Source organism: Thermobia domestica, chromosome 13 (genome assembly GCF_964235325.1).
Source record: "Thermobia domestica chromosome 13, izTheDome1.hap1.1, whole genome shotgun sequence".
NCBI lineage: Eukaryota > Metazoa > Arthropoda > Insecta > Zygentoma > Lepismatidae > Thermobia > Thermobia domestica.
The window spans coordinates 86,523,935-86,550,599 of NC_137466.1; the positions used below are offsets into that span (position 1 = coordinate 86,523,935).

Consider the following 26,665-nt stretch of genomic DNA (forward strand, 5'->3'; position numbering starts at 1 on the left):
AAATTTGCTGTGTTTCGGCAACGTCGGCACAAATGTATGTGGGAACATGCCGTTAACCTCTTTGGGCCATCAAATTACGAATAATCTGTCTTCAAACGGATTCAAATGGGGTATATACAATTTTGTTTACTCCATTTTAATAATTTACGAGTGTTTTCCCAGAGCTGATTGAAGTTATAATCGTAAGATTGATAGATATAAATATAGATATAGCGTGTTACTTGTTTTGGGTAAAGCGATATTGTGCCCACCTAATATTTAAGTTGTATTACGTTGTATAACAATCTATCTGAATATTTGAAACGTGAAATAAATATTTGGTGGGCACGTAAAATAAATATTAGGTGGTATATATAAATGTTCAAATTTATCAGTAGTGATTATCCAAAGAAATTAAATAGAATTCGGGAGACCAATTTTTATATCATTCTAGTTCATTTTTATTTTATTTTATATTATATTATGGTCTATCGTACTCGCTCAATGTAAATTATTTTATTTATTTATTTATTTATTTATTTTTTCATTTTTCTTAACTAACAGTTTGGATCATTACTTCCTCAATTGAATTCTTTATTTTGTATCCTTACCTTAGGCAATTGTCTTCATGGTGCAGTTCAATCTGTACAAAGGAATGGATAAAAAAAAAATAATAATAAAATAAATAAATATCTATACTTCACAAAGTCAAAAGTTATCATGTCTGCTGACGAGTATGTAGCTTTCGAGCTCTCTGAGTATCACTATAGAACACTATGCAATCATACTGAAGAGGTTTCGATTAAGGTTGATATTTAAAATATTTATACTAACATGAACCTTAATACACTTAGATGCTAACATGCTCAAGAATTTAAAGTACTGTTTTACTTATTTGAAATTCTGATTCCTGAAACTATCTTACTCTTCGTAGCTTTAGCCTCTCCCCTGGAGCCTTGTTCACGGAGACTAAAAGTAGAAGGACAAGTACTAAAAAGGATGAATTTACCAGGATAGCGCAGTGCAAAGACTTCTTGTCGATAGCTGCCGTCACACGTCAAATGGTGCACGGCATTTATTTCCTTGACCTTTTTATTATTTTTCTCCTATTTTTATTCCCTGTGAACAAAGCTCCAGTAACAGTAGAACCGATAAGTGAAAAATATTTTCAAGAATAAGAATTTCAAGTAAGTAAAATGATACACTTATTTGTCAGTTATTGATATTTCTTTTTTCAGGGACATATAACACGAGTGATCTGATTTTATCATGGGAAAAGGATTCACCAGTCACCGTAAACAAAAAATTTGATCTGACAGAATACAGATTAATCAAAGTATGGACAAACTCAAGCATATCTTCCTACTCAGTTGAAATGGAGGATCAAGAAGAAAGTGCAATAATGGATTCAGAAAAAGCGATTGCACGCTATTATGGAAAATTTGGTACGTTCGATCTCTTTTCAAAAAATGGATTCAACTTAAAAGGAAGGCTAATGTTTATATTTTAAGATATTACACACAAAATGTATGTACTAAAAACTCATCTAATTGTATTCATGGAAAGAGCAGAATACTGTCCAATATTTTTTATACATACATGAGTATCCTTTTACAAGGAGCATAGAGTCTTAATACACGTTATGCAGAAGGGTCTTCAAATGTTCCCTCAATTAAGATCAGTGAAATCCTTTAAATTTCTGTGACGTATTTTTCGAAGTGATATCGATTTAATGTCCCGAATTTGATGTGGAAACAAAACACGATTATATTGTTCCCCTATTAAATTCAAATTTATGTTAATACCAATTCCGAAGATACATCAAGACTATTGCCTAGGAGAATTGTCTCATCTATCTGGAATGGAAATTAATCTATTTATAACAGATAATTCTATTGTAAGTGCACTTACATCAAAATTATTGTTTAAGAAAATTTTCTCATCTATCAGGAATGGAAATTAATTTATTTAGAACAGATAATTCTAAGTGCACTTACATCAAAATTATTGTTGAAGAAAATTTTCTCATCTATCAGGAATGGAAATTAATTTATTTAGAACAGATAATTCTATTGTAAGTGTACTTACATAAAGATTATTGTTGAAGAAAATTTTCTCATCTATCTGGAATGGAAATTAATTTATTTAGAACAGATAATTCTATTGTAAGTGTACTTACATAAAGATTATTGTTGAAGAAAATTTTCTCATCTATCTGGAATGGAATTAATTTATTTAGAACAGATAATTCTATTGTAAGTGCACTTACATAAACTTGAATTTAACGAGGCAATAATATAACCTGTTTTATCCTCACATAAAATTTAGTACATTAAGCTGATGCCACTTCAAAAAATACGTTACAAAAGTTTAAAGGAGTCCACTAATATTGATAGAAGAAGCATTAGAAGCCTCTATGTTCCTCGTAAAAGGATAGTCGTGTATGTATCCAAAATATTGAACAGTCTTCAGCTGGACTTTGTTGAGTTCTTTTCTTATTTTGAAATATGTCTTCTATAAGTTCTGTTAGTCAATACAAGGAAACAAAGTCATGACATTACAGAATAAGATAAAGAATTGGTAGCCAACTCACCAATAATTACCAATATGTTAAATTAATTCTGAAAAGTTGCGATAGTATAAAATAAAATCTGTAGAAGCTTTTTCTTTATTTCTGTTGATCAGAAACAGACAAATCTGTATTACTTTTAAGCAAAACAAATATCACCTATGCTTCGATTGCTCTTCTAGTCATTGGACTATACAGATTAATTCTACCAATTAACATTTTATAACTGTTTTTAAAAAATCTCATAATGTTTCTATACGTTTTATGTTTGTACTTTTAATTTCCAGCTGGAAATTTCAGCACTCTGACAGTAAAATTCCACCTAGCCCGTGAAGTTGGACATTATCTTATGGACTATTTTATGCCCAGTATTCTTCTGGTTGTTGTGTCATGGGTTGCATTCTGGCTAGACCCAAATGCTGTTCCTGGTCGAACTACACTTGGTATGTATATACTATATAGAAGATTCAAAAAAATGAGGGTGGGGGTTATCTTGGCAGCAAATTGGAAATTTAAAAAAAATATTTACGAAATACTATTTCAAAACTTCTGATGACAAGTGTGATGTAAGATTGACACGTTGTATGAGAATAATTGAACAAGGAAGAACAAATTGTACCTTATTAAGACCAAGATATTTAGCTCATGAACACAAGTTGACAAAAGTTTTTTTTTTTTTTTTATACAGTGTTGGAGACTTTTTTGTCTTAGTAGTTTTTTTTTCTCTCTCTCTCTCTCTCTACTAAAATAGAAAAGCTTGTAGAGCTACGGAAAAATTTCATTATAAATAATGATCTCTACGTACAAAAATATAATCATATGTACACATGTAATTATATGTGGTTTTCATCTCAACTTGTCTTTGCTTAATGAATTTCCCTTGTATTAGAAGCGAATATCTTTTTTTTTTCATATATGGGAAATATGTCAGGAGAACAAAGGAAAATAATTTTACTATTTGTGACATAATGCTGGAAGTTAAAAGTAATGATCTAATGTGTATCTCTGTAAATTGTTATAAAATATTCACTGAGTTCGAAATAGCACTTGAATTCGTATGAACATCTAAAAATGAACCTTTTTAAATATTTATGTGTAAGAAACCAGGTCTATAAGGTTTTATATCGAGGATAAGTATTTCATTGAATTATCAAAAGAAACAAATTTTGGTGATGTTTGTCTTATATTATTCAAAATTTGTATATTCACAGAAAAAAGAACTACATCAATACCTGGTTATTTCCGTTCTTTGAGTCATAATTCAAAATTTTGGTAAATGAAAATCCACTTTGTGACATCAAAAGCCAAAGCGAAGATTCAAATTAATTATTTAACTGAATATTGCAAACGTAAGCACTATTTCTTTTGTAATAAACTTAATAAATATTTACCAGATTTATACAATTGAATGTTAAGTTATAAACATCATGATAAATCTTGGGAAAATTTTCTCTTCAGAGAGTCGTTCATGCTCTTTATTTTCTAGGAACTAGCACAATGCTAACTTTCATCACACTTACAAGGAATACTGGCAGTTCTCTACCAAAAGTATCTTATATCAAAGCAACGGAAATATGGTTTATAGTATGTACTGGATTTATCTTTGGTTCTCTAGTCGAATTTGCATTCGTCAATATTATCTGGAGGAGGAGGTAAGCTAATTTTATTTTAAAATATTAAGACCATAACACATACAATTAATGACATAATACATTATGAATGGACTCTAAGAAAATATCAGCAAACATCCAGAAAAACTGCATATTCTGCTCTGGTTTCAAATACTGTATCTAGAAACGATGTGTCGCTGATTAAGTAACTCATTTATTATTGAATGCAATTATCTCCTATTTACTCCCATTAAAATATTACGAAATAATTTTGATGAATATTTGTTTGCCTTGTTTTCTATATTACTATTATCTTTAAGCTGACTACAATACATGTGATATGTGTCTTAATATTTACGATTTCAATAATATTTAGGAATATATAGAAACAATATTCCTTTGTGTATATGTATAGATTTCTTTCCTCCTGAGGTATTTTTCGATATATTACTTATGTATCACAATTAACTACTGTAATACAATTCTACACGTTTATAAATATTTACCTTATATAATATTACATTTTCAAGCATTATACATATACATTTTCTAATATTAGCCACTCGTCAAGCGTTCTTTTAAACTTACTTAAGACAGTGAAGTTATATTCTTTAGCAAACGGTCTAACCGCATTGTCTATCTGCTACCGTAAGATTACTGAAATCCAGCTGCGCTACGTCTAGATAATTCTTGGATGGATGACCGTTAAAAAAAAATAGATGGTGCTGGTAATTGTTACTTTCACTTAGCGTCGTGAGGATAATTGATAAGCAACTTAAATGAAATAAATAGTAGACTTCAGTCTACAGAACCGTCGATAATAGCAACAAGCTTTGCAATCACACAACTCCCAATTTAAAATCCGCGAACAATCCAAGTTATGTTCTTTGATATTTTTCCGTAAAACTTTGATACTTTTAGCTATTGTGAGATTTAGAAAAACAACTATCATCCTAGATTTTGTTTTTAAAAAAATCAAAAAATAAATAAATAGAAAGGGTAATTTTAGTATTGTGGGACAATATAAATGGTTTTGATTCAATAAATCTCTCTATCATCTCTGTGTCCATGTGTGAGTCTATCTATCAGGCAATGCTATGTACATTATTTATGAGTCTTACATTGTAAAACAAGTTATGACATCTTGTTCAATATGTAAGCTACTAGAAATATATGAAATTCATGACTAAATTTCAGATAGATTTCAATAAAGTAAAAATTGTCCGAAGTATATCTATTGAATTATTTATTGACTTTAGCACGTAGTAGCATTTATGTAATGTATAGATAGAATATATACTTTGATTAATAAGGGCTGTTATATGTTGTCAGAACAAAATCTTTTGAAAATATTTGTATCCTCTGATATACAATTGATTTTTTAAAAAATCAATTGTATTCCTGAGAAGTTTTCCCAGTTAGATTTTATTGTTATATCAAACTGCTTACCACATAATATAAATTTGTAGCATAATAGTAACCAATCACCTTACTTTCAAAACCAACTTAGAATTTACCAAACTCTTAAGAAAATCCCTATGCTTGCCAATGAATTGAATTTATAACATTTCAATTTATATTTCAACTTATTGCATGGTTAATAGAAGATATTAATCAACACTTGTCAAGTTTTTTATATTTGAATTCCTTTATTTGAAAGCACTATATAAAATATATTAATTTTCTGTGTAAGTATCCTTCATGTGAACAAATAATTGTTCTCAATCATTATGTAATAACTTTTATTTTTAGTTTACAAATGTTTAATATAATATCTTATAGAAGTTCTACAAGATACTTATGTTACTAGTATATAAACGAAGAACATCTAAATCTCTGACGTGTTAATATCATCATATCTGTATCACATACTTCTTTCACACCTGAAAAAAAGAAACTTCAATAATTTTTATTAAATACTTTTTATAGATATATATTTTTTGTATTTAATTTATATGTTACGATCTCGTCCTTATTTTGGACCAGTTCATTGTTTCCTCCTTTTATTTCTTTTATCCATTAACCTACATATTGTAAAAATTATGAGCTCCTGTTATTCTACTTTTAAGGCCGATCACAAGTAACTCTCCAATAGATTTTACTTATCTGTACGAGCACCAAACTATGATATTTAATATCATAAATAGAAAATAAATGCAATCATAACGACAGTCAAGATATAAACTTTCACCTATTTACATACAATTTCGCTAAAGTTTAGCTGTTCTTTTATTAATTGATGCATTACTTAAACTTCTGTAGTTTTTATACATCAAGACACACTGATTATTATAAACACAATAATTATTTAAATAACATTGAACATTTTATGACAATGTTTGATACTATGTGAAACTGCCCCAAAATACGAACAATGATAATATTTAATACAACTGACTGTGCAATTGACCTAAAAATTCTCCGTCCACGTGCTTAAGACTTCTAAATAGTAAGAATAATTTGAAACTTGTTATAACATGTATCTTCCCTTATCTAATCTTCTGAAGACATTCAACATTATAGATGAACTGTTAACTAAAATATTTTTTTTTTTAAAAAAAAACGGAAGGAGAAAGGTCTTGAATATATATAAACATGAGCGTCTTTGTGACAATCATCATTTAAAATTTTAACTGTATCTTTTTTATAATCGGTTTTATTTACTCGAAGATTTTTACCTTCGTAGTAATCTATTTACCCATTACTCTGAATTAATACCTACTTCTAAACATCTTTCCAATGAACTTGCAATAAGTTTGTATCAATGTCAGGAAACTTTTCGTTAACCTTCACAAGGAAATGGTAAAGGTTTGTTGCCTACAAAAAATATAAACCAGTATTTATACAAAAATAATGAATACATTATTTTAAATAAAAACAAGATTACATTACTTCAGAGTTATTTTAGATCCATAAGTAATAAACAAAATAAATAGTTTACTCTGTACTGTATTTTTATAGTTTAAGGATCAAGCCATGTATTAAGAATGGATAATGTCTTGATTTCTTTTCTTCCCTTTCCAACAGGAAAAATGTAGAATTGAAGAAAGTGAATAGTAAATACATTTTGAAGTCAACACTAACTCCAAAAATGAAAAGGAAACAAACTGACTTGGAAAGATGTCAATCATGGCCGACAGTAGAGGGTTCACATGGTGGATCTACGGATAATATACAATTCTACTTGCAACAGGTAAGTTACAGTAAAGTACTATATACTCTGCTTCTTGAATATTAATTTACCTGCTCAACGTGCTTTTCTGGAAACAAAACTGAAAACGTAATGGTTTTATTGAGACTTTAGAAGCTATTATAGTTACACACTATAGTTGATATACGCAAATATTCGAGTGAACAGAAGCAGAGACGACATAATATCCTAACAGTTTCTAAGACATATCAATGATGAAGTAGTGGTAAATAAAAAAAACGGCATTCTTCCCTTGATTTACACACTGACATATGCACATCCTGCTTTTCAATGTCGGAATATATTTTTTAGTGGGGGCATGCTTTCCTAAACTATCAAAACCAATATGGCTTATTAGCAAATAGTCTCACTTCAATCATTGAAGCACGTTATTCGCATTTGTTTGTTCCTTGATTTCTTAAATTCAACATTGAATAATTAACCACATTACATTGCTAAAGATCTAGATTTAGGTTGTTTATTGCGTTTTTCGCCACAATTACGGTAGAAATTTTGCAGAAATGTACTTGTCAAGAAAATGTTTGATTAATATATAAAGCATAAAGGTGACAATGAATAACTACTAAAACATAAAGACCTTAAATAAATAACTCGTTTAAGAAATACTTTTCCATTATTCAAAGTGTAGTAGAAAAGTAGATAGTTTTATATAGAATCCTTTAGCCCATACGTACGCTCACTTTTTAGTCATGAAAGATATTGTTTATTCACTAACAGTTTCATTATTATTATTACAAAATTTGCCTTAGGATAAATTTTAGTTTTCTCTGGTTTAATTTAATATGAACAGTGAAATCGGTGTAAATACTAACAACTTTATGAAAATATTTCAGAGTTCACAAAATCAGCTGACTGTGAATTCGATCGACTCTATACGCACTGATCCATACAACTCATGTAACACAATGGACTCTAGCTTATCAACTGTTCCTCAAAATAGTGATGATTGCCACAGTGTGGTTATCCCAGTTCCTGCAACAAGTGCAACTCCAAACCAACCGAAGGGATTTACAACGATGACTCCACAAGAAATTGCTCAGTGGATAGACAAACGCAGCCGGGTTGTTTTTCCGGTATCTTTTATTCTGTTCAATGCCCTCTATTGGGGTTTTGTATGGGTGTGAGTGTATGTGCCATGTGCAATACCAAAAAACTTAGTATTATGTATTTATCTCATACGTTGTAATTCATTTAAGTTAGAATATCATTGAATATAGACAATTATTTTTAAATTTAAATTTCATATTGTGTTGTATGTATAATGTTGTTTTGGACTTTTTTTCGAAAGGAAGTGTGAATAATATATCACTTAAACCGTAGTGTCAATTAAAAAATAGAAAAGTGCAACATTTTAGAAGGAAACAGTTGTTTTAAAATCGAATTAATCATAGTTATTGAGTGATTAGAATTAAAAATAATATGATAAAGATAATAATATTAATAATATATTCATAATTAAAAATACATTGTGGTTAATTTGCTTCTTTTTTGAAATTTTTAATTTCAAGGAAAAGCAAAGAATAATGACGGAAATTAAAAATACAACGCGATCTAGCATTTACAAAATTACGGTGAAACAATGTAATTAGTGCTTTCTAAATATTGTATTTATTACATGAATTCTTTGTCAACTAATTAATTATAACGTAATTTACCAGGATTGCAAATATCTGCAATAATAAATCTTCAAATCTAATTACTCCTTTTTAAAATTTTTGGTTTGAAAGTTGCAGAGCAATATTTGTCCTAAACATTGTGAAAATAAATAATAATAAAAAAAACAGAACAAAAGAGAAAACAGAGTATATGTTTCTTTACAGTTTAATAGCCTTTCAGTTACTAAATTACCGGACATAGACTTATAGCTTAACGTGGGATCCGAACCATAAGAACTCTGATGAAATACATCATCCTATGAATCTGCTTCTCCTATGAAGATTTAAAAATTAAGTAAAAGTAATAAATTACCAAAATTTCCTAGATAAGAGATCTTAAAAATTTCAAAATGCCACAAATAAAAGGAATGTAACAAATGGAATAAACTTGTAAGTAGTATACAATTTAATTGGTTTGTTATGATTCATAAAATATTACTTGCGAATTTTTGGATGTAAGAAGATTATTGAAACGATTGCTAATTAATATAATTTCAATGGTTAAAAATCAAAGATCCTAAGTCTTAATATTTTAATAGACTTTATCCTATTTTTGTTTCTGATAACAAAGAGATAGCGTAATGTATCATGTTTAAAAGTTCAAACTATGAGAGTCTAAAGAGGTGATGAGAATAAACGTTCAGCTGCTTAGTTTGTTTTTTTTCGTACATGAAACTGAATAATCAATTTATTTAAGTTATTTTTATCTCCAGATAATTACTCTCCAGAAGGGTGAACATGCTATAAGAAAGATGTAACCAGATTACAATAGACCGATTTTGAATTAATTAGTCTTGTGAGAGGTATAGCTTACATACTTCTTTATAAGACAATGTGTAATATAAAGTATAATGCTAATCATGGGCGTCTCTGGCATGTTAAAATTGGGGGGGGGGACGACTAGAATGCTAGTAGATCCCGTCTAAAGTTATGTCAAAATTATGAGTAAACTGGAATCTACTATACTAATGGCATCCGCTCTTTCTACCTTTAGCAACAAAATTCATCATTACTGGTAGACTACCTGCCGAAAAAATTAAGTTTATATATAAATGGTTCTTAGGTAATTTCTTCATCTTGACATTTCTAAAGGTGAATTCCTGCTCAGTACTCTTAAACACATTTGCAGCAGTGTAGTTTTATAGTCCTCATATATTTCGATTTTTTATCTAACAAAATTTTAACTCTCTGAAAGAAGTCCTACGATGACACTTGATTTGATTGTGAATTTCGATTTTTTTATTTTCATTCTTCTTCTGTATTCTTAATAAACTCAAACTGTATATTATCCAGGCACGTAGCCAGGATTTCGTGAAAGGGGGGGGGGGGAGGTTCCGTGACATGAAATACTGTAGTCATCAAACCAGGGACTCGAGCATTCTAAACTATTTTACTGGAACATATATTGGTTCATTTAGCCAGGATTTCGTAACGGAGGGGGGGAGCCGTGACATGAAACTCTGATGGCCCAGGAGCTTGATCAACCTAAACTACTTTACTATCAACATATATTGGTTTGTTAGGACAGTAAAATGTTGGCAAGTATCATATTTTAATAAACTATGAAGAAATCTCGAGTAAAATAATAAAAAAAAAGTATTGAAAAAGATTTTACAATATTTACGTCCTTCCTCTGTTTATTCAAATATAACAATTTTCCTTTCATTATGACTTCAACTATTATAAAAAGTACATATTCACTATTACAAAAAGTACATATTCAATAATGTCTTGTAAAATATTTTACAATATTTGCGTTCCTTTCTCTGTTGAATCAAATGCTATCAGAACTTTCTTTCCACATACATTTTGTTTTTATTATTCCGTCAGCTACTGTCGGTTCCAAATGACAGGTTAAAGGAGCAGTAGAAAATTGTTTTTGAAATACCATGTTTGATACTGCAAGGGTGCAATGACGAAAAATTATGATAAAAAAATGTCAACACTGTTACACAATGTCACTATGCTTTCGGAAACTTGAAATCTGCCTGACTAGTAGGAGAAATTCTGAGAATTCCGTAACTTTTCTAGAAATTTCAAATTCCCTGACTCTCCCAGGATATCTCGCTCACCTCGCCATAATGTATTGCAAGTAATGCAAATCTCCTCGAAAGAAAGAGTAACTAAAAGCTTCCTGTACCTTTTTTTTTTATTTTTAACACTGATCTTTCTTTTTCTCATTTCGCTTTGTTTCATCCTTCCTTATTTTTTTCATTTCTGGTCTCGAAGGGGCAGGGGGAGGTCCGGACTCCCGGACCCTCCTCCCTTGGCTACGTGCCTGATATTATCTATCATTTTGTCTTTCATTTCGCTGTATGTTTTTGAACTGGTCCAATGATCTGCCTCGTTTACTTCGTTTTCCGTTTTATAGCCGTGTGCAACAACGAAGTTGAAACAAGCGTTCACTCAAACGCGTTCAACATTAAACTTTCAAGTTTAAATGTGGTTCCAGGACTTTTGTTGCACCATTGAAAGTCGAAGTTCAGTATATCTCGTTTAAGTAAACTTCAGTCAATTTGTTGAATCGACTCTGATTGGCTGTCGTCTCTTGTCTCTAATCTTGGTTTAACAAGGTAACACATGAAGAAAGCATACCGCGTGCCGGTCTTTTCGACTTTCGAGATTGTGTGTATAAAGTTGTGAGTAGTGTGATTTCAGTGATCGTAATTGTGATGGAAAAAATAATGAAACCACGAGCAAAACCTTTTTCCGAACACGAGAAATGTAATTTCATTAGTGAAAAAATACAAAGACATTATTGAATGTAAACGGACTGACTTGATCAACGAAGTTTAAACCCCCAAATTCGGCCGTTCAAGCTAAAACCAAGTTTATCCACCATTTGACCGAGACATAGCCTTGAACGTTGTTGGTGCAACAGACATTTTTACCGAGCTTAGTTATGACCCTCGTTCAACAGTTGAACTTCGTTGGTGCACACGGCCATTAATGTCTAAAATGTAGTTTATTCTTGCTATCATCCGGCTCCTCAATGTATTCTTTCCATCTTCCTCAAACTCAATTCGCTCATTAAACACTAATTTCTATCTTTAGTTTCTATATTGTCATAGTCTTGCTGCCCTTCTAGTATTCGCATGAAATTTACTCATATATATAATATTCAAATTTCTCTATCTTTTTTAAATTTCTCTTGTCACCTTCGCTTCTATTGTGCATTTCCCTGTCTTTGTAGATTCTCCTTCCTAATTCGCAGATAAACTTTCTATACATCCTTTCCTTCCCTTCTCCAGTCTCCCTTCGTCATGGAAACCAATTGTTAGATCTACTGGTTAAGCAATGAAAAAATTGTGTGCCTGCAGCCGAGACTACTTTGACTAACCAAGAAGCGTAACTTTAAAAAAAACCCCTCTTTGAAAGTGACATACGTCAGGCGGACATTCTAATCACGTTAATTTAATGTTTAAGAACAGACATAACTTTAATTTGTTCTATGTTTTTATTTCTTCCATATAGATCTAAATACTTTCAACATTGATCCATTTATCTCGTACTCAAAATATTTGGGGGGGGGGGCACGCATCCCCCCTGTCCTCCTCGCCAGAGACGCCCGTGATACTAATTATATTTGCGTGTTGAGCTGTATAAGATTCTGAATTGCAGATTAAAAGCAATCAATTATCCAAAATTTGTAAGAAATAGTTTAAAAATGTCACTTGTTTTCTGAGTAACAAGCCCTAATTGCTTGACCACGAAACAAGTTCACAATTTCACGTTATCTGTTGGAGATGATGGTGAATAAATTGTTCATTACAATACACTTGTTTATGAATATCCGTAGCAACTAAACCCAATCAATGTTAGGACCATCCTTAAGAAATATATTTTTGGTTATATATATTTAATTATTAGAGAACAATAGATTATATATATTTTATACATACTCTTTGTTTGTTTTAGTATGTACAAAAGGAGCAAAAATCAAACAGCATGAACTTTCATTTGTTCATATATCACAACAAATTATAATTTATATATTACAAGAATTCTATATTTGCAACTTGTATGCACACAAATAAACTACAGGAGGTGAAACTGTAATACAAACTTGACATTTATTTCAAGAAATGAAGAAACTAACAACAAAATATTAAAAAAAAAAATTTATAAAAATCCTAAAACTGATATAATAAATCGGAAACGGTATATTCTGTACTATTTTACACTAATTAAGTATCGTTATATGAAGTTAGACGTCACTAATATTATATATATTAAGTGTCTTTTTAGATATATATATATATATTATACATATGAAAAGCAAGATATATATATACAAATTTATTTTTTAATACTTTTTTTTTGTTTCAAATCACAGTATTAAAGTATGTTTACTCAGTAACCTCAAGTATTTCTGTTTTCTATATCGAAAAAAATATAAGAAGAATAAGTGATTAATGTCTGATTGCTGGGTAGGATTATTTTAGTTTAGAATATTTGAATAATTTACACAATTCCTGTTATTCGCAATGTAATTATGTTCATAAACCAACCAAGCCTTAAGTATCACAAGTACAAGGACTTTTAATGTATTATCTATGACGTTTATACTTTCTACAAAGTAATAAATATTAGATGTGCATATTAAGCATAATAGAGTCTTCAGTAACTAGTAAACACAAAAATGTTTTAAGATTATAATATGTTAGTATTTTAGATTAAGATTTTTTTATATACAGTATTTAGTTGTGTACAGTTACTACGTTAGTCATGTAAAAATGACAAGTTCTATACAAAATAACCATATTTTTATTTGTTTTAGTGTGATCTTAATTATACGTACCATACATTCCAGATGTAATTTTTATTTAAATTTGGAATTAAATTTAGACTTGATCATAGTTATACTGTATTTCAGGGAAAACATTTTGTTTCTTAAAATATGTAATATAGATATTTAAAATGTTCGTTTCGTATGCTTACTTTAGGTTGTGCCAATTTTACAACTATGTTCTGTGTAAGTATCTAATGTTTTTGTATATATTAAAAGTCAGCTATCATGTGCATATTGTGTGAATATATTTCATACTTATTAAATAATGTATGTTTTGTCAATAATATGTGTACATAATAATTCGTAAGAATTGCTGAAAGAATACGGGATTATATTACGACAATTGATTTGAAATTAGTCTGTACCTAAGGGTAACATTGTGATAGAACAAATAATTGTGATGTATTAATAAAATATATTTTATACATAAGAAAATAATATTTTTATTGTTTGGATATTGCTCTTACTTTCAGTGAATACCTTTAGGCTTATTTTTAAAATTGGAAATAGTGTCGAAAAGAGCTATCCAAAATTCATTTTGCCCTGGAAGCTTTCAGAACACAATAAAGAATTGCATTGAAGATAACCAATCAGCCTTACTGGAAGGAAGCAGATAAAGATTAGGGTATATAGATTTCAAAGACAATTTAATAGTACATTTAATAATTATTTATCTTTTTCTTGGTCTGTCTAATTTCTTGTGCTTTTGCCATAAAAGGAAGCTACAATTTGTGTGTTGTTTAGATCTTTACTGGCTACAAATATTCAAAGGTAAGGGAACTAACTTGAAGGAAATTTTATACCTAACTTTTATGCTTACTAAATATTATAATCAGTACTGTTTAAACTGTACGAGATGCAACGAAACTAATAATCTCTGTATATATATATATATGAATTAAAAGCTTCTATCGAAGTAAAATTATAATTCATAGTTGCGAAGTTTTCAAAGAAATAAGACAAAATTACGGGTGAAAGAAACTCCACATTAAAATTGGGCAAATCTATATTTACAAAAGTGAGACATATCTCTAGTCCACCACTTTAAACATACATTTTCGTAACTTCCATACCTTAATCGAAACATATTTATTATTCTATTATAATATATTATGTAGCTCTTATCTTGGTATTCTCGTATTATGTCTACCTTCTTATAGACTTAAAAATGTACTTGTTGGGTGAAGAGAGCTGTCACTATTCTAAGTTCGGATTATGCTTAATCATACAAGCATGTTGATACAGTCGTAATTTTTATTGTATTATACTTTCCGATCTATAGTATACTCTTAGACATAATGCCGTCTGCTATAATCTTATTCTTCATTTAATTACCTTCTTGTAGTGCTTATTACGCTATTTTCAGATCATACTTCACCTGAATTCAAGTCCAAGTACAAACCAACATAATTATTACATTCAACAATATTACAATGGACGTTGTATGGAGCGTATTCGTAACGTAACACTTCTGTAACCACATTACTATTAATTCCCAATGTAATTATTAATACTCAGTGTGGTTTATATTAATACAGGTATAATACCCAAAAGCAGAACGACGAAATCTACCGATACCTTATGTAGCTGCTTCTATTGGTGTTCCTTCTGCTTGCAACTGTGTTTTTTGCCCTTCTTCCTTTAGCGAAATGTTAACTTTCCTGAAACTAGCGGTTGTTTAGGATGAGATAAAATAACTTCACTAGATATCGTGCTATGTAGTATCATTAACATGCTTATCTTGTTATGGTAATTCAGATTCAATCTCAAATGAATTGATTGAGATACCTTGTAATTTGAAGTAAAAGGTGATATTTCAGTAGTTCTGTTTTCCTGGGCTTTTCTGGATATTGGTTTTGGAATTCCCGTTTTCCATTTGTCGCTGAAGCCTTTAATATATATGGGCAAAGCTCTACTCTATGACGGAGAGGACAATATGCACTTCGATTAGCAGTTACGTACACATTTTACAACATAGATTACATTCGTAAAACTGGGCTTTTCCTTGTAGGATGGTCATCTTGAGATTACATATAACTTTAATCAAACACCTAATGAGTATAAACCATTGTGTACTTCTAACCTGTGATCTCTGTATGTAATTTTCAGCGTCTGCTCTGCAGTGTAATTTATAGTTCACCTTGTCCTGCTTCTGTAGTTGAGGATAACTCGTCACTAATTGATATGATAAAATAGTAAACGCCTACACAATTAAATATTATTAGTTTATTTTCAATTCTAAAATATTATTATCATAATCACAAATAAACTACGATGAAGCTTTGAATCTCTATCTTATATACAGGTAGTGTCACAAGTTCCTTCTTTCAAGAACTTCATAACTTCCTTCAAGAACTTCCTTCAAGAAGTTCATAACTTCCATATCTTAGTCGAAATATATTTATATTCTACTACATTATATTATGTAGCTCTTATATTCATAATCTCATATCATGTACCATTAACCTAAACAACTATTTCATAACTACATATCCACTAGAAAGGCAAACATCATATCATAATCCTCTATTGATCTAACAATCTGGCGTTATAGAAAGTCATTATTTAATTACCCTCTAACTATTCTCCAATGACTTCGTTAATAGATATAATCACTATAGCTGTCTATTGCAATCTAGACAGAATTTAAAAAACAAAAAAACAAACAAACAAAAAAAAAAAAAAACGCTTTCGTTCAAGAGTTATCGTTTGGGATAATACAATCTTATAAGGGAGTGTCATAAGTCTTGTGACGTCACGTTAGAGAATATGAGAAGGAAAAAGAGATTTAATTGGTATTGACTTGAAAAATCATGGAACAGTGGACGACCTTACGAGAAGTTTTGGACAAGAATTTTTTTTTTTTTTTAAGAAAATGAACAAGAGGAAAATTAAGAAAAGGAAGGGCAGATAAAGTGGAGGAAGACTGAAGAACAGAGAAGTGGATAAGAATAGAGTTATAGAAGAAAATGCGGGGAATAAAAGAAAAAATAAATGAGTTTGGGTCATATCCTAACCCAAGAAACATACACAACACCAGCAGAATAGAAAAGTACTCAAATGCTTGAAAAGATAGCAACAGAAGCAGATGCGTAAATGTGTTAGCCCCATACACTAAAAAGATGCAAGGTGGAGATAGCAGCATAGATACATTGTGACCAAATACTTAGAAATTAAAAAAAAATAATTAAAAAACATAAGGGAATGAAAAATCAAAAGCATTTTCCAAAAGTGAGGTTGGTGCATTGATCAAGAAGGATAGAATGTTACCAACGACAGCAGCATAAAACTTAAAATATCTTCTGATCCTATATAAATTCGTAACTATATTATAAAACAATAATCATACTTTACAAAACAAATTTGTATGGATTAAAGACAATACTACGAATTCATGTAAAAAAAATTAATGCCACATAATCATCAAGAAAATAGCATGCTTAAGCATCTTCTCTACATATTACTATTTCTGTCATTATAACTAAATAAATCGTTGTTTACCTGTGAATTCTATTGGAAACCAACTAACAAATTCACGTTTGCATCTTAAATATTTTCTTTTGGATGATATTTGCCTTCTTCCCTACAAAATAAAAAGAAAGTTGTTATCAGTTGACAGAAGGAAAATAAAACAATATACAATATTTTGTTACATTTACTCATACTTTTAGATGCGCATTATTCAGTAAATTTCATTAAGTTATATAGCTCATATTCAATTATCTATATAATGTTTCTTATGAATGTCTATTTGACAGTTGTAAATCTTTCTTCACGTTTCATTTCTGACTCAAAACGAGAGATGTATCTCTCTAAAATACACTTTTTTATCTAAGAAAATAGAAATATAATGGGGCTAAGGATAGAGAAAGAATTTTAATTTCTTACTGCAGGGATTACTGAAGTTTTTATCCGTTGACTTATTCACTGGAATATTTTTACTTATTCACTTATTAACAGAATAAGTATCAGTTGCCACATAAATTGTTACAACAACCAATCAACCAACCAATACCTTTAAACAACCAACTTTCTTAAAATTCAGGAAAATATCGTGCTACATAAATAATTATCGCGTAAAAAGTAACTTCTCTCAAACTGCTCTAGTCTACTTTCAATTTTGTAGATACCTGAAAAAGTAAACTAGTGTTAAACTAAGTTTTTTTTCACATATTTTCTCTTTTTCACGTATTCAAACTTTTTCATAATCTTTTCACATCTTTGTTACGAGTGCATGGAGAAAGACAATTCCATTTTCAAGAAAGTGAAACTCATCTCTCCCCTTTTAAAGTATTTTTTCAAGAGTCTACGTTTAGTACAACTCTTGGAAATGAGAATTAAACTTACTTATTTTTCTTAAGAAAAAGATCTCCACAGAAGGAAGCAATGCACCTATATGTTACCAATCAAGTAACCGAAGTTGAAGATATTAAAGATGATATCAGACAGCATAAAACTGTATGGAGAAGCTTTTACTTCTCGGATACAAGGTAAGGTCCTTTTACCTTCTAAGTTATTTAATGGAATCCTGTAGCTACAGTACGCATAGATAGTATATATGTTTAGCAGAAATATATTAAATTAATGGCAAGAGATTCTTTGGAAATAATAAAAGAAATGTAAGTAGCGTGTGAAAGCAACATTTTATTTATGTTACAATAATTCTATATGTCGACTAATAGCATACCTCTTTTTGTGTATCGTTTCCTTAATAATTTAAGAACGATTCGACCAATTTAGCGTAATTTTCCGTATAATAAAGAGAATTAAGTTCTTACTACGTTAAGAAGAAAGATGTACTCAAATTCGTCTATTTATATCGAAATTGTTTACAATGCTTTTGTTCAAAGAATACTTTGATGATGTATGCCTTTAAGTGGAGATTGCATATTGATACAAAAATTCAATCATAAATCACGTAGCTTTTAGCCTTTTATTAATTACATCATTACTTAACAGCATTCGGGATTGAAAATTTATATTTTAGCTTTGTATGAATCCTTATTCAGATAAGTATAGCTCTCACCAAAAACTATACTTGAATATTAAATATATTATTGAATTGTGTTATAGTTCCGGCAACATATCAGCGTCTTCGTCAGCCACATTATGTTCTGAATGGTCTACAAGGGAATTGTATATCATCAGTCGTTTAATTGGTTTGTAGTTTAACATCCTTTTAAATACTGAAACTATACAGATTTGGATCTATATCTAAGTATGGAATCCGAACCACATGAACCATATAAGCTCCTCCTCCAGGAATTAAATTTGGGTTTTCAATAGCAATTCATAATTGTAATGATTATTTTATTTTCATTCTTTTTCATACATTAAGTACAAGAATACATACTCTACAAATGGTTCGAATACATGATATAGCTACAAACTACCTTAATCACTACATAGTAGAAATTTACACATTGATTATATTAACCTGAATATGTGTTATACACAACAGATTCGTGATACTTTAAGCTAGTGAAAACTAGGTGATGCTAGGTGAAAACAAACGCGCTTACCTCTGGTACGTGAGGTTCCTGGTTCAATCCCCGACCAAATAAGCTTGTGGTGGACAATATCATGTCCGTGGGTTTTCTCAGGATGCTTCCACTTCCTCCCACATTCTCATTCCACCGAGTTTTCCATAATCATTCACTTGTCTCAATCATATGTCTCATTTAACCTATCGTGGAAGGTAAAGGACATAATCGTGGAAGGTAAAACTGAAAGATTTCATTTAGTTTTATTTCATTTTCAATTGATAGACCAATATGATCCAGTCTTGAGGTCAAAATTTCAATTTATGAAGCGTGAAAACAAACGCTCTTACTCTGGTGCGTGAGGTCCCTGGTTCGGTCCCCGGCCAAGTAAGTTTGTGATGAGCAACATCGTATTCGTGGGTATTCTCGGTTTGCTACCGTTTTCTCTCACATTCTCATTTTACCGATTTTTCCATCATCAAAGGCCATAATCGTGAAGTGTTAAACTGAAAGATTGCACAGATTTTCATATCCATTTACCATATTTCACAGCTGGATACGTAACAATTTTAGCAAAGGTGGTATTTTTCTACATCACCGTAATTTTTATATACGAAAACTATATTTCTCAGTGCAGGAATGCTTTCAACTTTATAAAACCAGAGGCTGTGAGACATATTAAAGTATAACAGCTCATTTGTACCAGCTCATTTATAATTATTACTTTGCTCAGTTTTACATATTTCCTTACAATTAAAAAATAACAATAATAACCGCTAATGTTGTCAATTGACAAGCATAATTATTAGGAAATTATCTATTTCCATTGAGTTATAAAATACAATTAGTATTATTAAGTAATAAAATATACTTACTCTAAAGTTTCTAACAATGCTGCTATTTTGTCAATTGTATCATAAACATGATGATATACCTGCAAAACATTTTGAAAAGGTCGTAAGTTAGTAATTTATTAGTACAGAGAAAGAAGATAAAAAGGTTTAATATTCATAATATTCTACATAGCCTGGTCTCTATCTACAGTAACATTCTCTTCCTTTTTTTCTTCTTTCTTTTCTCTCTACAGTATACCGAACTGATGAATTGTCCGAGATTTGAAAAGTTAAGTTTATATTTAGCATTAACTCCACATCCCTGTGATTCCTATATAATCCTTGCATTTACTATTTTCCTGGAAGGCTCTCAAGGTTCTCCCGGTTTCTCCCACATTCGCATTCCATCAATTATTTCATAATCATTTACTTTCATTAATCATAACAGCTGAATATAAAGGAATCAGACAAAAAGTGAGATAAGGAAATGTCATAAGGCGAATTGAATGAACCGTGTTGTTTTTTCTCAGGTCCACTTTTCATGGAGCACTGAGGAATCACTAAAAATTTTTAAATGGAAAGGTATGTCATTTGATGTATCGTTGAAAAGATTATGGAAAAATAAACAATTTTTGTAGAAAACATTTTTTCGTGTGGGGTATTGTTTACGAAATGGCTACCATTTAAGGTCTGAGTTCTTGCACCGTCATAGGGGATTTTCATAGAATGTATTGAATGGACCGTACTGTTTTTCCCACATGTGTCCTTGTCGTGGGGCACTGGGAAGTCACTCGAAAATTTTAAATGTGAAGGAATATGATTGCAAGTAACATGAAAAAACAAATAACTTTTTACAGGCTTTTTTCTTTTCTTTTATTTTTTCATGCGAAACAACGCTAACAAAATCATCACACCATTTAAATGTGAGTTCTTGCATAGTCAGATAAAATGTTTAGTGCTTACAAATTACAAATGGGATTACAAATAAAAACATAAAACAAAAAAAAAAATATATAGGGAAGGGTCATAGAACACATTTAATGGATTATACTATTTGCCAAACAGGACATTCTATCATAAGGTATTGTGGCGTCACTAGAAACTTTTAAGTGGAAGTGTGTGTTATTTGATACATCATTGTAAAGATCATGGAAACAACTTTGAAAGGATTTGTTTATTTGTGTGTATGTGTGTAAGTGTGTAGCACCGTTTATGAAATGAACACCCTTAAAACAACATTTCTTGCACAGTCTGATAAAACATTCAGTGGTTGTAAATTACAGATAGCTACAGATAAAGAAATGAAACAAAAAGTGAAATGAGAAATGTCATAGAGTGTATTTAATGAACCATACTGTTTCGTCCATAGAGGTCTTCTATCATGGGGTACTGGAGGTCACTAAAAGATTTACGAGATGGACATACCACTTACATTTGAGTTCTTTGCACAGTCAAACGCTTAATGCTTATAAACTGTACACGGATGAAGTCAGAAAGATGAAATAAAAAGTGTGATAGGGAAACGTCGTAGGGTACATTGAATGGAGGGTGTTATTTGCCCCACAGGATCCCTAATAAGGAGCACTGGAAGTCACTCGAAAGTTTTAAATGACAAGCTATAGATTTGGTATATCATTGAAAAAGTCATGAAAAACGAACATCAATTTCTGCTTCACTTTGCGAAATTAATCTTTACACAGAACACTTGTGCGTAATAGTCTGAATTTTCTTATTTGTTTTGGTTTTGGAGTCTTCCCACCCCACCCCCTCTATACCGTGTATTAACAACTACTGTACAAAAGCTCATATTTGAATGGTGGTCATTTCATGAATGGTGCCCAACACACACACACAAAAATCTTAAAGAAGTTTTTTTTTTCTTTTTTTTTTTTTCATAATCCTTTCATTGATGTAACAGATCACATGTCTTCGCATTTAAACTTATCGAGTGACCCTCAGTATCCTATGAAAAGTGTCCCTGTGAGACAAACTGCATGCTCCATTGATGCGCCCCTTGATATTTCTCTATCTGACATTTTTCTTCATCTTTTTATCCTTAACCGTTTGTGATTTATAAACATTGGACATTTTATCTGACTTGCAAGAACTTACATTCATTCATTTGGTGGCCATTTCGTTAACGGCGAGTCACACAAAAAAGGATTTTTCTACAAAAGTTTTTTTGTTTTGTTTTTTTATTATATTTTCGATGATAAACCAAATGACATATCGTCTCCTTTAAAATTTTCGATTCACCTCAGTGCCTCATCAAGAGACCCCTGTGGGAAAAAAGGATGGCTTATTTAATGCGCCCTATGTCACTTCTCTGTCTCACTTTTTGTTTCATCTCTTTATCTTCACAAGGGGGGCATAGTGGCTCAGTTCTAGAAAACTTACTTATAGTATGTGGGGTCCCTGGTTCAATCCCCGGCCAAGTAAGTTTGTGATGGACAACATTGTGTCTGTAGATTTTCTCCGGATACTCCAATTTTCTTCCACATTCTCATTCCCCGTCATTTTCTTAACCATCCGTCTCTCTCGGCCAAAAGGGATAACCGTGGAACATTATACTGAAATATTTCATTTTATTTAATTTTTTCTTTATTTTTAGTCATTTGTAATTTATAAGGACAGGACGTTTTGTTTGACTCTGCACGAATTTATATTTAAATGGTGGCCATTTCGTAAATGGTGCTCCACAGGAAAAAATCCTATAAAATTTGTTTGTTTTTCCATGATCTTTTCAATGATATATTAAATGATATACCTTTCCATCTACTCAGTGCCCCATGATAAAGGGCTATGTGGGACAAACAACACAATCCATTAAATTCACCCTATGACATTTTCCTATTTCACTTGATATTTCATCTTGTTATCTTCATCTGTTTGTAATTTATAAGAATTGGACATTTTATATGACTGCAGGAATTCACATTTAAATGATGTGGCCACTCTGTTAACGATCCTGTCTTTGACGTGGGAGACCCAAGTTCGATTCCAGCGGGAACTCATGTGGTTCGGATTCCACGTTAAGTTGTAGGTCCACATATCATATAACTTCGCTGCTGAAAGAGACGCTAAACTGAAAATCAAATCAAAATCAAATCGTTAACAATTCTCTACACGAATAAAACAAAGATCCAATAAAAGTTGTTTGTTTTATTATGATCTTTTCAATAATATATCAAATAACATACCTTCCCATTCAAAATTCTCGAGTGACCCTCAATGCCCTACGAAAGGTAGCCCTGTGGGATAAACAACACACTCCGCTTAATGCATCCTATGACATTTCGTTGTTTCGTCTTTTTATCTTTAGTCGTTTGTGATTCATAAGCATTGGACGTTTTATCTAACTTGCAAGAACTCACTTCCAGTCGGTAGCCATTTTGTTAACAGTGCCCCTTTTTCCCTTCACACACACACAAAAAAAAAAAATGATACAAAAGTTTTTGGTTTTTCATGATATTTTCTTCATATACCAAATGACACATCTTTCTGCTTAAAATTTTGAATAATCCCACACTGTTCCCTGCAGAGGGCCTGTAGAAAAAACAGCACGGTCCAATTAATGCGCCTTATGACATTTCCGAATCTCATCTCTTTATCTGTACCTCATTTCTGTTTCATCCCTTTATCTTAAGCTGTTTGAATTATAAGCACTGAACATTTTACCTGCAACACCCTGTATATATTAAACTCTTCTGTTGAATATTAAATTTCAATAACATGAAAATATATTTATCAGCTGGATTAACAAATATAAAGATCTATATCCTGTTTTTCTTTCTTTCTTTCTTTACCTTTAGTTTTTTTTTTTTTTTTTTTTATTTTTAAAAGTGATTCATGCACTTTTTTAAAAGGAGCTTTTAAGTTTAATTATAACAATTTTTAATATATATATATATGTTATTTATTTACATTATTGTATAAAATTTAAAGAATACCTAAAAACCAGCAATTAAGTTTAATTTTCTTCTTACGTTACATTTTATCTAAATTCAATTTTCGTGTAACTAAGTATTCAGACCCACATATTTATAAAGTGCTTTAGTAAATAATAAAATATCCCTTTGTAGTATGCATATTGTATTCACAAACTAAGCTTAGAACTTTTAAAGTTAAATTATTGTATTGGAATACAGTTTACAAATTCACGTGAACTATTCGAAATTGAAATGATTTATAAATGAATTTCTTCGATAAATATTTATCTTTTATTTTCCATATGTGCTTTATTCCCATTTGATCTTGATGTATATTATAGGGAAAAGTAAATTAAGATTTTAGAATAATTTGACTTCTTCTTATTCCCCAAATATAGTACAGAAGTAGCCCATTCAAAGAAAGTACAGACAGAAAATTATTTATTTAACGTTAGATGTAACCATTAAATTTACAGTTTAATAGAGCTTCCTTCTGTAAAGATTAACGAAATCTTAAGAATTCATTATTAATGACGAATCTATAAAGCGGTTACAAAGATCCAAATTTTGAACAAAGACTTGCTAATAGCGTATTTTTAGTTAAATCGAGAAGTGCCCAATGATATAGGGAGCAGGTCAAAACTCCCACAGCAAAAACTCCCACACTCAGAAAATGTCAAAACGCTCACACAATCGGTCATAACTCCCACACAAATGAACAAATTTCCCAAATGCACGAACGGTCATAACTACCACACAAATGGACAAAACTCCCACACATAGCAACGGTCACAATCCCCACATAAATGGACAAATCCGCCACACAATTGGACAAAACTCCCACACGCAGAAATTGTCACAACCGCCACACAAATGAACAAAACTCCCACAGCCAAAACTCCCACAGCCAAAACTCCCACACTCAAGAAATGTCAAAACGCCCACACAACCGGTCTTAATTCCCACAAAAATGGACAAATCTCCCAAATGCACGAACGGTCAAAACTACCTTGTACTTCTTTTTATTATTTTCAACGTGTGAAACTTACAAGACGTGCAACCAGAATCAGTGCAAAGTGTGGAAGATTTGTCCGATTGTGTGGGAGTCCATTTGTGTGGTGGTTGTGACAATTTCTGTGTGTGGGAGTTTTGTCCATTTGTGTGGGAGTTTTGTCCATTTATGTGGGGATTGTGACCGTTGTTATGTGTGGGTGTTTTGTCCATTTGTCTGGGAGTTATGACCGTTTTGACATTTCTTGAGTGTGGAGGTTTTGGCTGTGGGAGTTTTGACCGTTCGTGCATTTGGGAGATTTGTCCATTTGTGTGGGCATTTTGACATTTCTTGATTGTGAGAGTTTTGGCTGTGGGAGTTTTGACCTAGACCCTATGTTTAGTTATAATTGCTTTTATCTCAGTAGATATGATATGGTTTTGGTTCTTTCCGAAGATTATGTTCTTGAGTTATGTAATATCTTCGCAAGTCATTAACATAATTAACGAACTGAATAGGAGTCTGTTTTGTTGAATGTAATGGACTTTAGACTAGGATGGGATTATTTCCATGTTGCTCCATAGTAATAGAAATAAAATTGCAACCAAGAGTATTGAGAGAAATTTCTGTCCGACCCACAACAATAGTTATAAGTTGTAAAGAGATATTATAAATCTCCCGATCAATATAATAATAATAATAATAATAATAATAATAATAATAATAATAATAATAATAATAATAATAATAATAATAATAATAATAATAATAATAATAATAATAAAGAGAAGAAAAAGGAAAATAAAAAGTATAATTTGATCTTGTGGCATATGTTGTTAATATATGGTCAGTTCATATTCTCTTTTCTTGATCTTTAAAAAGCATTCAAGAATTAAAGCATTGATGAAACTAAGAATGCGAACTAGAAAGAAAAGATCAGATGCAATACTAAATATGGCATCATTCAGAGATCGCCTTAGCCTTTGCAGGACTTATGGCTAGGAAGCCCCGTGGGGTCTTTCGCCGATTTCATGATACTACATCAAAAGTAAAGACGTCGAAGACAGAATCCCCCCCTCCCCCACTGCCAAAATGACGTCAAGTAAATATAGAATCATTTTCGATTTCAACGATATCTTTGTTTACAAATCGCAATATCACTGACAACTGGTCAACACAAGCGATATCTCAAGTACAATTAAAAATAATGGATAATACCTGTTTTTAACAACTATTCATTAAATTTTTGCTTTTGCTTGCCATAAGTTTTATTATTTTAAATGTTTTTTTTTCTTTTCTTCTTTTTCGAGGTAGTATAATCATTAATCATCTTGTTTGTCATTACTAAAATCGGTGTTCTCTATGACCTCTGAATGCTAAATTCTGTGAAACTAGAACATGAACAATGGCAAATAAACTCTCTAAAATATACTGTTTTTTGAACTCTTTGTTTATGGCAAAGCTATCTGAACTAGTATTGAAAAATACATATTGTTTTAGTTTTATATTGCTATGCCGTTTCAGAAAATTATCGTTTGCGCAAGGCTGATCAGAAAATACTATTTGAATTTTAACAACTTTATCCATCTGCCTACATGAATACGACACGATAA

At 30.8% G+C, this 26,665-nt stretch overlaps 2 protein-coding genes across 4 annotated transcripts in view; one reads left to right on the forward strand and one right to left on the reverse strand.

Annotated features, from left to right (window-relative positions):
- Positions 1-14,421, forward strand: part of LOC145668295 (pH-sensitive chloride channel 2-like) — an 88,558-nt gene extending 74,137 nt beyond the window's left edge. The window contains exons 5-9 of the mRNA XM_081736021.1: positions 1,218-1,424; positions 2,836-2,991; positions 4,035-4,200; positions 7,186-7,351; positions 8,203-14,421. Of these exons, the coding sequence (XP_081592147.1) occupies positions 1,218-1,424; positions 2,836-2,991; positions 4,035-4,200; positions 7,186-7,351; positions 8,203-8,493 (986 nt within the window). The 3' untranslated portion in view covers positions 8,494-14,421. The remainder of the gene's footprint in view (positions 1-1,217; positions 1,425-2,835; positions 2,992-4,034; positions 4,201-7,185; positions 7,352-8,202) is intronic.
- LOC145668293 (MYCBP-associated protein-like) overlaps positions 5,834-26,665 on the reverse strand; it is a 119,557-nt gene continuing 98,725 nt past the window's right edge. For 2 of the 3 annotated variants that reach the window (XR_014128006.1, XR_014128005.1), the window contains exons 14-17: positions 20,175-20,233; positions 17,318-17,399; positions 6,881-6,975; positions 5,834-6,041 (exon numbers count right to left, since the gene is read on the reverse strand). Coding sequence is in view for 1 of the 3 variants with exons in the window: in XM_081736020.1 (XP_081592146.1) it covers positions 17,363-17,399; positions 20,175-20,233 (96 nt within the window). In the remaining 2 variants the exon portion in view is untranslated. The remainder of the gene's footprint in view (positions 6,042-6,880; positions 6,976-17,317; positions 17,400-20,174; positions 20,234-26,665) is intronic. The other variant, XM_081736020.1, reaches the window with a different exon arrangement.